This window comes from Salvelinus fontinalis, chromosome 39 (assembly GCF_029448725.1).
Source record: "Salvelinus fontinalis isolate EN_2023a chromosome 39, ASM2944872v1, whole genome shotgun sequence".
Lineage (NCBI taxonomy): Eukaryota > Metazoa > Chordata > Actinopteri > Salmoniformes > Salmonidae > Salvelinus > Salvelinus fontinalis.
Window position 1 is genome coordinate 17,300,214 of NC_074703.1, and position 13,141 is coordinate 17,313,354.

The 13,141-nt window shown below is 42.6% G+C and overlaps 1 protein-coding gene across 10 annotated transcripts in view; it reads right to left on the reverse strand.

Annotated features, from left to right (window-relative positions):
• The window catches only part of LOC129838290 (myotubularin-related protein 5-like), a 74,955-nt gene that overhangs the window by 27,234 nt on the left and 34,580 nt on the right, over window positions 1-13,141 (reverse strand). For 3 of the 10 annotated variants that reach the window (XM_055905161.1, XM_055905165.1, XM_055905160.1), the window contains exons 3-11: window positions 12,288-12,425; window positions 11,885-12,010; window positions 11,546-11,656; window positions 10,753-10,839; window positions 8,247-8,276; window positions 6,706-6,811; window positions 2,420-2,552; window positions 2,102-2,225; window positions 955-1,068 (exon numbers count right to left, since the gene is read on the reverse strand). In XM_055905161.1, the coding sequence (XP_055761136.1) occupies window positions 955-1,068; window positions 2,102-2,225; window positions 2,420-2,552; window positions 6,706-6,811; window positions 8,247-8,276; window positions 10,753-10,839; window positions 11,546-11,656; window positions 11,885-12,010; window positions 12,288-12,425 (969 nt within the window). The remainder of the gene's footprint in view (window positions 1-954; window positions 1,069-2,101; window positions 2,226-2,419; window positions 2,553-6,705; window positions 6,812-8,246; window positions 8,277-10,752; window positions 10,840-11,545; window positions 11,657-11,884; window positions 12,011-12,287; window positions 12,426-13,141) is intronic. The other 7 variants (XM_055905170.1, XM_055905162.1, XM_055905169.1 and 4 more) reach the window with 5 other exon arrangements.

The window sequence follows — 13,141 nt, forward strand, 5'->3', positions numbered from 1 at the left end:
GAAGACATTTTTATCGAGGGAATAATATGTTCCCAAATATTTCTCATGTGGGACAGCATGTCAGATTCTATAATTCATTTTCTCCCTCTGGTCCAACTCTGATAACACACACAGTTTGGGCTGTGGGAATCAATGTCATACAGGCAAACAAAAAACTCCTCTTTTGGCTCCAGATTGTAGTATCAATTCATTCATTGAAGATGGGACTATCCATTCTTTCATAATTCTTTATTGGACTACTGTGTATTACAGTAAGCTCTGCACGTGCCAACTCACACCAATTGTGAAACTAAAAACAGACGTATCCTCATGAATAGTTCATGACTGCATTGTTTTTATAGTTGAGTCATGGGTAATTTCAATATTGTAAAATATGATATTGTTTTATAGGGGTGTGTAATGGCAGTTCCGATACCTTACAATTAAAATTTAAGATTGTGATCAAAGTAATTTCCCACAAACACATGCTTACAATATCAACCAGAATCATTCAATAAATAAAATCTGAATAAAATCTGCCACCATTTGTTTTTGTAGCTAATGATGGGAAAGCAATGGCTCTCCTCCACATAGGAACAAAAGCATAAACCAGCCACAGACACCAATGATAGGCAGGCCCAATCAGAAAATCCGATTAGTTTTACATAACAAGGATCTTATCTTAACAAGAGGAATTTCCAGATTGTGCTGGCAGTGAGAAGCTCGATTACAATAAGGAACTTGATCTTATTTAGAAAAGGAGTTGGTTCAGAAGTAGTAAATCAACATCTCAATGTGGTGCTGTGGTTAAACCACTATAGCTGTACATGGTTCAGGGTAATGCATAGTGGGAGTCCCTGAGTTGGGTTAACGTGCTGTACTGGTGACTCCGATGTAGCTGTATGACGTGAAGGTGTAGAAAGAAGTCTGAAGGGTGTTGCGGTGAGGTGTGAGTGTTGTCGTCACGGTGGTTACCATGGAGAGGGCGGTCTGGGTCTGCTGCAGGAGGGGGTCGGGGAGCAGGGAGATGTGGACACACTCCGGGATGGTCACCGTGCCTCCGTCCAGGTCAGCGATGATCACGTCCAACTGTAGAACAACACACAGACGGCTCAGTCAGTGCGATATCTTTGATTGATCTTTTAAGAGATCACTGTACTGCATACTGTACATGAGGCTAATTGTGCTGATTGAGAACAGTAGTGACTGACAGAGCCACAGACACACAAACGCTTCGGTCAACAGCTGTTCATTACAGAACTTTACCTACTGCAGCAGTGAAATGTACCTTTTAACAGGCAGTTGGGTTGCCAAGGCGATACCTTCTCACCCCCTTACACTCCATCATCAATCGATCTATCAGAGCCATGTGACTGTATAGTATACTATATTATAGACAGGCAGTCCGTTGTTAAAAGTCATTACATAACAAAGCATGGCGAGGGACCACATGTAGTTTAACGCACCCTAACCTAGACCTCAGAAACATGACACTAAAATGACTGTCTTTTCATAGTCCTAGTCCCAATCTGAAATGTATTTAGTGCCTAGCCCACTACTGCTATTTTACCTGCCTTCATTCTAAAATGTACCTTGTTTTTATTGAATACCCTTATGTATTCTTTTTTCCTCAGAGCTTTGAGATAACTAATGAAAAGCGATATACAAAATAAATGTATTATTAGTATTATTTATCTTAAATCATTTGTTTGTCCTTAATTACAATAGGAAACTTTAAGTCATCCAACATTCCACTGGATATAGAATGAAAATATTTAAGTTACATGTATATTGCTAATGTACCTTGGCATGGTTTACAAAGACTGTTGTGTTAGTACTGAGAGGTATTTAAGCTAAAAGAGGTTTCAGATGGCTAAAACACAGCAGGTCTGGGTTGTTGAGTGAGATTAATTATAGATAAGGAAAGAGGGCCAGAGAACTGACAAACATATCCAATAATCAAGATCGTACGACAGGCTGTCAAAGTATGGGGGGGGGGCAACACAGAATGAAGACGGTCTTTACTGGTATCAGATAGGCTTTACAAATGCATACACTGACGGAATATATAAACATGATATAGAAAATAAATCAAAAAGAAGTATTGTAGATTGGAACATACGGTCATGCTACCCACCAGTTCCTGGGTCTCGGAACGGAAGAAAGAATTGACCCCGATGATGAAAGGCGTGGGCGTGCTCAGCACCTCCAGGAGTTTCCCCGGCAGGATGGGGACGTACGTAAAACTGACGGGAGGGAAAACAAGAGGAAATCAGATTTATCAGGAATCAGATTAGGAGATGATGTGATAAGTGAGGAAATCACAAAATTACCCAAACTAACAGATATCTTGTTATCAAATCCCTGTAAATCCACAAAAGACATCTATGAACCTATTTTACAATGAAACACACACACACACACACACACACACACACACCTGTATTTGAGGGGGAACATGATGGCCAGTAGTGCTCTGCAGGCGTCTGTTAGTCTCTGGTAGCTGCTGGACAGGAACAGGATTTTGTGTTCCGTCAGAGCAGCACAGAACAGATACAGGACGTTCACTATACCTGAGAAACAACATAACAGAGGTACAGTATTCACTTTACCTGCAGGGAAAGACCAACTGCAGGGATTGTAAAGATCAAATGTATCTTCAAACAAAATGATCAAACATTCAAACAGGCATGAAGACATATCTACAACCAATACCCCAAAATGACAAAGCAAACATGGGTTCTTAGAATTTTTTGCAAGTTTATAACATATAGAAATACCTTATTTACATAAGTATTCAGACCCGTTGCTATGAGACTCAAAATTGAGCTCAGGTGCATCCTGTTTTCGTTGATCATCCTTGAGATGTTTCTACAACTTGATTGGAGTCAACCTGTGGTAAATTCAATTGATTGGACATGACTTGGAAAGGCACACACCTGTCTATATAAGGTCCCACAGTTGACAGTGCATGTCAGAGAAAAAAAAAAAACCAAGGCATGAGGTTGAAGGAATTGTTCGTAGAGCTCCGAGACAGGATTGTGTCGAGGCACATATCTGGGGAAGGGTACGAAAAAAGGTCTACAGCATTGAAGGTCCCCAAAAACAGTGGCCTCCATCATTCTTAAATGGAATAAGTTTGGAACCACAGACTCTTCCTAGAGCCTGGCCAAACTGGGAAATCGGGGGAGAAGGGCCTTGGTCACTGCCCGAGCTCTAGAGCTCCTCTGTGGAGATGGGAGAATAATCCAGAAGGACAACCATCTCTGTAGCACTCCACCAATCAGGACTTTATGATAGAGTGGCCAGACGTAAGCCACTGCTCAGGAAAAGGCACATGACAGCCCACTTGGAGTTTGCCAAAAGGCACCTAAAGGACTCTCAGACCACGAAAAACAAGAATCACTCGTCTAATGAAACCATGATTTAACTCTTTGGCCTGAATGCCAAGCGTCACGCCTGGCACCATCTCTACGGTGAAGCATGGTGGTGGCAGCATCATGCTGTGGGGATGTTTTTCAGCGGCATGGACTGAGAGACAAGTCAGATTTGAGGGAAAGATGAACAGAGCAAAGTACAGAGAGATCCTTGATCAAAACCTGTTTCAGAGCACTCAGGACCTCAGACTGGTGGGCGAAGACAGGACAACGACCCTAAGCACACGGCCAAGACAACACAGGAGTGGCCCAGCCAGGGTCGGACTTGAACCCGAACGAACATCTCAGGACTAACCTGAAAATAGATGTGCAGTAATGCTCCCCATCCAACCTGACAGAGCTTGAGAGGATCTGCAGAGAAGAACGGGAGAAACTCCCCAAATACATGTGTGCCAAGCTTGTAGCTTCATACTCAAGGAGACTTGAGGCTGTAATCGCTGCCAAAGTTGCTTCAAAAAAGTACTGGAGCAATGGGTCTGAATACTTACGTAAATGTAATATTTCAAACTTACATTTTTTTTTTTATCCACATTTCTAAAAACCTGTTATTGCTTTGTCATTATGGGGTATTGTGTGTAGAATGATGTATGTGGGGGGGGGGGAACATTTAATACATTTTTGAATAAGGCTGTAATGTAACGAAATGTGGAAAAAGTCAAGGGTTCTGAATACTATCGAAATGCAGTGTACACACACACACACTACTGTTCAAAAGTTTGGGGTCACTAAAAAAAAAAAAAAAAAACGGTATTTCTAAGAGTGTCTAGTTTGTGAAACAGATGCCTCACAAGTCCTCAACTGGCAGCTTCACTAAATAGTACGCGCAAAACACCACTCTTAACGTCAAAAGTGAAGCGGTGACTCCGGGATGCTGGCCTTCTAGGCAGAGCTGCAAAGAATAAGCCATATCTCAGACTGGCCAATAATAAAAGACTAACATGGTCAAAAGAACAGACACTGGACAGAGGAACTCTGTCTAGATGGCCAGCATCTCGGAGTCGCCTCTTCACTGTTGACGTTGAGACTGGTGTTTTGCGGGTACTATTTAATGAAGCTGCCAGTTGAGGACTTGAGGCATCTGTTTGACAAACTAGACACTCTAATGTACTTGTCCTCTTGCGCAGTTGTGCACCGGGGCCTCCCACTCCTCTTTCTAATCTGGTTAGAGCCAGTTTGTGCTGTTCTGTGAAGGGAGTAGTACACAGCGCTGTACGAGTTCTTCAGTTTCAGAAGAAAAGTTGTGTTTCTGGCTATTTTGAGCCTGTAATTGAACCCACACATGCTGATGCTCCAGATACTCAACTAGTCTAAAGGCCCGTTTTATTGCTTCTTTAAATCAGAACAATAGTTTTCAGCTGTACTAACATAATTGCAAAAGGGTTTTCTAATGATCAGTTAGCCTTTCTAAAATTATAAAACTTGGATTAGCTACCACAACGTGCCATTGGAACACAGGAGTGATGGTTGCTGATAATGGGCCTCTGTACGCCTTTGTTAATATTCCCTTTTTCCCCCTTTTTTTTTTTTATCTGCCATTTCCAGCTACAATAATCATTTACAACATTAACAATGTATACACTGTATTTCTGATCAATTTGATGTTATTTTAAATGGACAAAAAAAAAATGCTTTTCTTCAAAAAACAAGGACATTTCTAAGTGACCCCAAACTTTGAGCGGTAGAGTAAACTCAGCAAAAAAAGAAACGTTCCTTTTTCAGGACCCTGTCTTTCAAAGATAATTTGATCAAATCCAAATAACTTCACAGATCTTCATTGTAAAGGGTTTTAACACTGTTTCCCATGCTTGTTCAATGAATTATAAACAATTAATGAACATGCACCTGTGGAACAGTCGTTAAGACACTAACAGCTTACAGACGGTAGGCAATTAAGGTTAGTTATGAAAACTTAGGACACTAAAGAGGCCTTTCTACTGACTCTGAAAAACACCAAAAAATAGATGCCCAGGGTCCCTGCTCATCTGCATGAACGTGCCTTTGGCATGCTGCAAGGAGGCATGAGGACTGCAGATGTGGCCAGGGCAATAAATTGCAATGTCCATACTGTGAGACGCCTAAGACAGCGCTACAGGGAGACAGGACGGACAGCTGATCGTCCTCGCAGTGGCAGACCACGTGTAACAACACCTGCACAGACTCGGTACATCCAAACATCCCACCGGGACAGGTACAGGATGGCAACAACAACTGCCCGAGTTACACCAGGAACGCACAATCCCTCCATCAGTGCTCAGACTGTCGACAATAGGCTGAGAGAGGCTGGAATGAGGGCTTGGAGGCTTATTGTAAGGCAGAGTCGCAGTTTGTCTCACCAGGGGTGATGGTCGGTTTCACGTTTATTGCCGAAGGAATGAGCGTTACACCGAGGCCTGTACTCTGGAGGGGGATCGATTTGGAAGTGGAGGGTCTGTCATGGTCTGGGGCGGTGTGTCACAGCATCACTGAGCTTGTTGTCATTGCAGGCAATCTCAACGCTGTGCGTTACAGGGAAGACATCCTCCTACTTCATGTGGTACCCTTCCTGCAATCCTGCAAACTCATCCGGACATGACAATGCCACCAGCCATACTGCTCGTTCTGTGCGTGATTTCCTGCAAGACAGGAATGTCAGTGTTCTGCCATGGCCAGCGAAGAGCCTGGATCTCAATCGCATTGAGCACGTCTGGGACCTGTTGGATCGGAGGGTGAGGGCTAGGGCCATTCCCCCCAGAAATGTCCGGGAACTTGTAGGTGCCTTGATGGAAGAGTGGGGTAACATCTTACAGCAAGAACTGGCAAATATGGTGCAGTCCATGAGGAGGAGATGCACAACAGTACTTAGTCAGTATCTGGTGTGGCCACCAGCTGCATTGTTACTTTTGATTTTGACCCCCCCTTTGTTCAGGGACACATTATTCCATTTCTGTTAGTCACATGTCTGTGGAACCTGTTCAGTTTGTCTCAGTTGTTGAAACTTGTTATGTTCATACAAATATTTACACATGTTAAGTTTGCTGAAAATAAACGCAGTTGACAGTGAGGACATTTCTTTTTTTGCTGAGTTTATATACATACACACATTCCTGCCTTTTTTCCCCAACTTAACAAATATATGCCTGTGATTTGCGTTCATTAAGCAATTCAACAATTGGTGAAGGTCTTCTCTCAAAGGAACATTTCCTAGGTGAGGGAACATCGGACTCTGATTGGTCCATATCACTGACATCACTGGTCATAAAGGTGCCCCATCGGTCCTGGGTTGAATAAACTGCATTGTGATTTGCCGTACCAAGCTGTCTAAAGAGATGGGCTACGCTGCTGCCGCTGACAGGGAGGGAGTCGTTGATGGGAGTCTGGATGACCTGTCGATCGCCCGCACCCAATGTTATAGTCCTCTAGAGAGAGAGGGACGCATGGAAAAAGAGAACAGATAGTGTGAACGGTCATTCTTGGAAATAATGGGGATTAGCAACTACAGCACAATCACAGAGGGTTGGAGTGTATTGAGGAGAGGAGAAATCACAGATGAGATGAATCACAGGGGTTTAGCAGGTACATTAGAACTCCACAGTAACCGGCCATTCAGAGCTGAACAGGAGAGAACTGACCTATGCTGAACTGAGAAACCCATAGCAATGGGCCTTACCACAGATTCAAATCAGCCCACCATATTAAAATGGGCCTTTATGGGAGTCAAATACCAATGACATTCCAGATTGTCCATACAGGGACATTTCCATTGCGTTTTGGAAAGGGCAGAGTTCATACATTTGAATGATTTTGGGGGGGGGTCTTAACATTTGAAATGTCTTATTGGTTTAGTGTTACTGGATAGTTCTTACGGCCATGTGAAGCAGAGGGAAGTGACAGAATGATTTAGATTGTTTTGTTGTTGATTGTAACATTCATGAAACATCTTAGTCATGTAAACTTCACATTGTAGCACATACATTACATTTATAGCTCAAGAGAGTTGTACTAGTTGTTGTAAGATATAAGTTGCCATCATTTGTAAGTGTGATCTTTATGTTGCATGCAATGTCAATGATTTTGAAGTATTCGCAAGACTGAAAAAGCATGTTAGCCGACATGAGTTAAGGCACAATTTGCACAGCATGATAAGTACAGTGGGTCTTGGCTGCAAATGAAGACCGACTGCAAAGAGTTGCATACAGGACAGGTAGCACAAGGTCAAAGAAGGCATCCAATACATCACATAGAAACACAACCACAGCAGCCTCTAGGACAGACATCACATAGTAATACAACAGAATACACCGAAACAACCGAAACAACTACCTACAGAGGCTGTATACCACATTTAACAAGTAGGAATGCAAATTATTTTAAGTACTAAAATTCTTCAAAAATACATATTCACTATAAAATAGGGAATTGATTTAAAAACAGACGCTTTCAAATAAACTCCAGAAGCAGGAATCTACTGTAGCCAAATCTTAATTTAAAAGTACTTAAAATACAGGGCCCACGTATATCTGTGTATAGCTGGACAGGAAAGGTTGGCGTTAGCTCATGCTCTCTACAGCAGCAGCAAATGGAACGCAGTGATCCAACTGTTGAACACCATTTCACCGTCACTCGTCTGATCAACAACCAATTAGATATCCTTGAATTTTTCCAGGCAACCAATAACAGATCGTAAAAAGATCAGCCATTGTGTAACAGATTGGGCCTTATCAAAGTGATTTGATTGGTGTTCCCTTGAGAGAGAGGTAGGTGAGATACATATACATAGGAGGATCCCGACAGAATTAGGTAAAGCTAGGAGCGGATTGGTTGAAAGGAGAATAAAGTAGTCAGGCGGCGTACCAAGCTCTCCTCTCTCTCCTCCTGGCACGGCTACACAAGTCAAGCACCCCACACACACAGAGAGAGAGAAATACACCATAGGAGAAAACACGGATTAGAGACAACAGGGGCCAAACAAAAACATGACAAAACAATGACAACAGATTAACATTACAAATATACACAGACGGTAACAGCGTGGCATTATGACATGATAGTGCAGCAACATTAACATAAGGCACAGAGTCAAACCAGCTGTCAACTTTGGGGAAATAAAATGGAAGCATCCACAGCTCAGTTCAGCCACATTTAATATCTGACATTGTAGCTTAGGGCTGGGCGATAAATCAAGAGGTAATTACTTCCCCCAATAACGATATAAAAACGTTTAGATTCCTTTTGTTAATGTCGATATAGAATAATTAGGTACAGCAGTCCATTTCACCTCTGTGACGAAACAGGAACGCGCAGAGAAGTGACAATATGCACGTGGAGAGGTATGCGCCCACTAAAAACCACATAGCACCTTGAGTGATGGAGTAGCCACTATTAACCACGAACAACGAAGAAATGATTGATAAAAAGGGTTAAACTGTTTCAATAATTTGGAAGTTGTTTGGCTTTTTGAAGTCCGACAAAGAGCAGAGCAATGTTCGGTGCCAATTGTGCCGTAGACAGGTGGCTACGAAGTCTGGTAATACGACAAACCTTTTTCAACATCTGAAGCAAAATCACTCTTTGGAACATGCAGGAAGTATGAGTTTGCGCCACGGTATTGATAAACGCCCCTCAAGCACTAGCCAAATCTAGGGACGTTTGCCCGAAGCAGTCAACACTGACAGCGTTTATGCCCTACAAACAAACATAGAAAAGACAAAGACATCACAAATGCTATTATGCATTGCATTACTCAGGACATGCTACCAATTAGCGCAGACGAAAAGGAAGGTTTCAAGAGGCTTATCAATTTAATTGACCCCAGGTATGTGCTCCCTGGCAGCAAACATGGAACAATTTTCCATGTGTAGCTCACAATTTTAACCTTTATTTAACTTGGCAAGTCAGTTAAGAACAATGTCTTATTTACAATGACGGCCTATGGGGGAACAGTGGGTTAACTGCCTTAACTGCCAGATTTTTACCTTGTCAGCTCGGCGATTCGATCTAGCAACCTTTCGGTTACTGGCTTAAAGCTCTAACCACGGTTTGTTCAGGCATTCTTGATTTCAAAGCAGATATGCACCTTTTAAACATTATTTGATTAATATCGTGATAATTATCATTATCAAATGAAAAAATATAGATATCGTGATCATGTATTTGCCATATCGCCCAGCCCTATCGTAGCTACATACATCCAATGGGTAAATTAGTCAGATGATGTGTTCATGACCTTGGGGTGAAATAACGGAGGACTGAAATGTTATACTAGTGTAACATTGTCATTTTTCAGTAAACCTGCTTAGTTAATGTTTTACAGTTAAGATTTCAGGAAATCAAATAAGTTATTTATGGAGCTTGGCCCATTGACAGAACGTCCTTGGGCTGGTAACCAGGAGACATTGTGGAGACTAGACATAGTCATTTACAATTATCTATTCAATCCCTCATACAGACGGGCAGACGTGCGCGCACACACACACAAACGTTCAGGCAGGTTCCATATCAGACTCATATATATTCCAGTGTACAGTAATTGGGCTAAAGGTTGCTGCTCTGTATGTCAGGAGTGCAAATCTGACAGTTGAGATAATTGCCAGTTGCAGTAGTAAAGTGGATGCGTTGCAATGTATGTTGGGATGACAGTGGTTGACGTGGCATGACTGGGGAGAGTCCTAGCAAGTCTAGACCTGAGTCTAAAAGTTAGACATTTGATTGTATCAAACCAGCTATTACACCGTAACAAACACCTAGCATAGCTTTTCAAGTACTGTTATAATACAGAATGATCTGTGCTATAGTATCCAATGGCTGAAGGTCTCTGAGTGTGTGTAAGTCAAGTGTATGTTTGTTTTTGTTTGCAAGATCTATGCGTGTGTGTCTGTGTCTATGCTGATTAGTCCCATCTCTCATTCAGACCACTGCACTGCCTGCTATGAGGCCATCTGGTGCTCCATATGGTCACCCTCAGAGAACCAGTGTGTGTGTGTACAGTGTGTGTTCCTCACCAAGTGAAAAGTCTATGCACTTCTATAACAGATCAATAATGGCCAACACATCAGATCGATCCACGACAAACAACGGCACACAGAATCAAAACAATTCTTTGACTTTAAAAAGGTCTCAAAAATGATCGAAATGGTTGACAGGTTAATGTAGCATGGAATACGCAGCATCGTTAGGCCACAAATCCCACAAAAGCAGACTAGAACAAACTGCAAACCACTGAGTGAATATTAATCAGCATGGTTTGAGATGATTACAGGAAATACAAAACAGACTTTTTAGAATCATCATGTTTATCTAAATAGATAAAATCACAATGAGGCAAGCGGATTGGTAAGAAGCTGCCGGAAGGTGATGTTACCTGGTCCTGAAAGCAGCCCAGTAGCCAGTCACAGGCTAGGGCCTGAGGAACCGAAAGATTTAAACTACATACTGGGGACTCATTTATCTGTAACACACAGGAGGAACCAATGTACAGCGGGGTTCAATGGCATGTTACACAAGGGAACAAAATGTACAGAAATGTACGTATAGGCCCAATATACTAGTAGTGCACGATTTAGTATACTAGTTTACTGTATGTTACACTACTTCATGCTGTAGCGTCATTGAATTAGTTTGAGACAAACAGTACGTTTAAATTGTGCACATAGGGTGAATACAAGAGCTAAGAAAATATTCCTATACATAGTGTGTAGCAGTGGAGGCTGCTAAAGGGAGAAGACTCATAATAATAATGCCTGGAACGGAGCGATTGGAATGGCATCAAACACATGGAAACCATGCGTTTGATGTATTTGATAGCATTCCACTAATTCCGCTAAAGCCATTACCACAAGCCCGTCCTCCCGATTAAGGTGCCACCAACCTCCTGTGGTGTGTATGCTGTCTATGCTGGCCATCTCCTCTTTGCTGAGGACCCGGCATTGACTCGGCAATGTGGGTTAGCATAGCACACCCGCTAATGCTAAGCTACAATGCAAACAGGTTGGTTAAAGTAATGTGCTAGCATACTGCGTCGGTCAACATGCTAAGCTAATATGCTAGCAGGTTGGATGGGGCTAACAAGGTAATAGGCTAGCTGGTTGGGAGGGTTGCACAGCCCAGGAGAATACGTAAATGTCGGTATGCATGCTGAAAGGAGGTGTGTTTACCTGAGAACCACCAGCGACGGGGATGACGCAGGTGAGGAGGTTTCCGATCACCGTTTCCAAGGGAACGCTGAGGCTATCCACGTGCACGGCGTAGATGAGCCCCAAACAGTTCTGGACAGGGGAGGCAACCAGTCAAAAGACAAGCACACACTTTCCTTAACTTGTAGTGAAATGACACAAACAGGGTTTGTGGGTGAAGAACACAACCTAAAGCAAAATACAGCCAAATCAAGCCTAGAGTTGTCTCAATCACTCTTTGTTGTAACAAGAAACATAGATGAGAAGTGCAATGGGAGTATCGGACAGGGACGTGCAGTATTGTTTTGAGGTGCGTTGTACCCTGAAGACCTCTGTGTGGTCCAGACGGGACACCAGCACCAGGCTCTTGGGGGCAAAGACCTGGGCCGGCTGGACCAGCCCTGGGACTTCGTCCTCATCCACCTCACTGGCCTCAGCTTTCTGTAGCTACACACACAGAAAGAGACAGAATATCATAGTGTACAGAACGTAGCCTACTTTGTGCAAATGTTCTATAGACGTATCATTAAACATCTAACGTCATATCACAGACAGCTTGGAACTTTAATAAACCATTACCTGTTTCGAATATGATCAGATTGTCTCATTTCCACAACTTTGTTGCCAGCGTAAAATGTTGGCACATTGTTGCTACACAGTACAGCTGTAACAATACCGTTACTGGTTCATAATGACATTGGCTCTTTCTCCTCCAGTCTCTCACCTGTGGGTTATCCAGGCCCTCCCAGAACGTGAAACAGGCACAGTAGTGACGCTCTGAGTTGATGTCGGTCAAAACCGACACGAAGAACGACGGACGCTCCCTCTCTGGAACTAACTGCCATCCGTTGGGCTGACAGAACTGAGAGAGAAAAGGAGAGAGGGAGAAAGAGGAGGGAGAGGGCAAGATTGACAGAAAATGGGTCAAGGGGAGCAGGGGTCGAGAAAGAAGGGAAGGAGGAGGGAAAAGGGAATGAGGTGAAAGGGATAGGAGAGGGAGAGATAGATGACAGGAGAGGAACATACAGTATGTGGGCCAAATCCCAGTGTGGTATGTCACATGTCCCTACTCTGCATCTCTCTGTGACTCACCTCTGATCTCTAGCCTATCATTTGTTTATTTTCCACTGCTAGGCTATACCAAGTTAAGAAAATGTTCCACGTGTCAGAAATGATTAACCTTAAACCCTTATTTTGGATCGGGGTGAGAAACAGGCTAAAAGCAAACCAAGGAATAAACATTGTTCTGTAAGCATTCATCTTGTAATACATAATGAACACTTAGGAATTCTTCAATATTGATTCTGGCAAAACACATTAGACAATAACGAGTTAAACAATACTGGAATAAGGGTTATTTGGGAGATATGAAATATACATTAACAGTAAATGATTTTGGGTTATGTAGATCCCTTCATGATGCAGCCTTTCTTCAGGTACGGATGATGTACAGTTGAAGTCGGAAGTTTACATACACTTAGGTTGGAGTCATTAAAACTCGTTTTTCAACCACTCCACAAATGTCTTGTTAACAAACTATAGGTTTTCGCAAGTCGGTTAGGACATCTACTTTGTGCA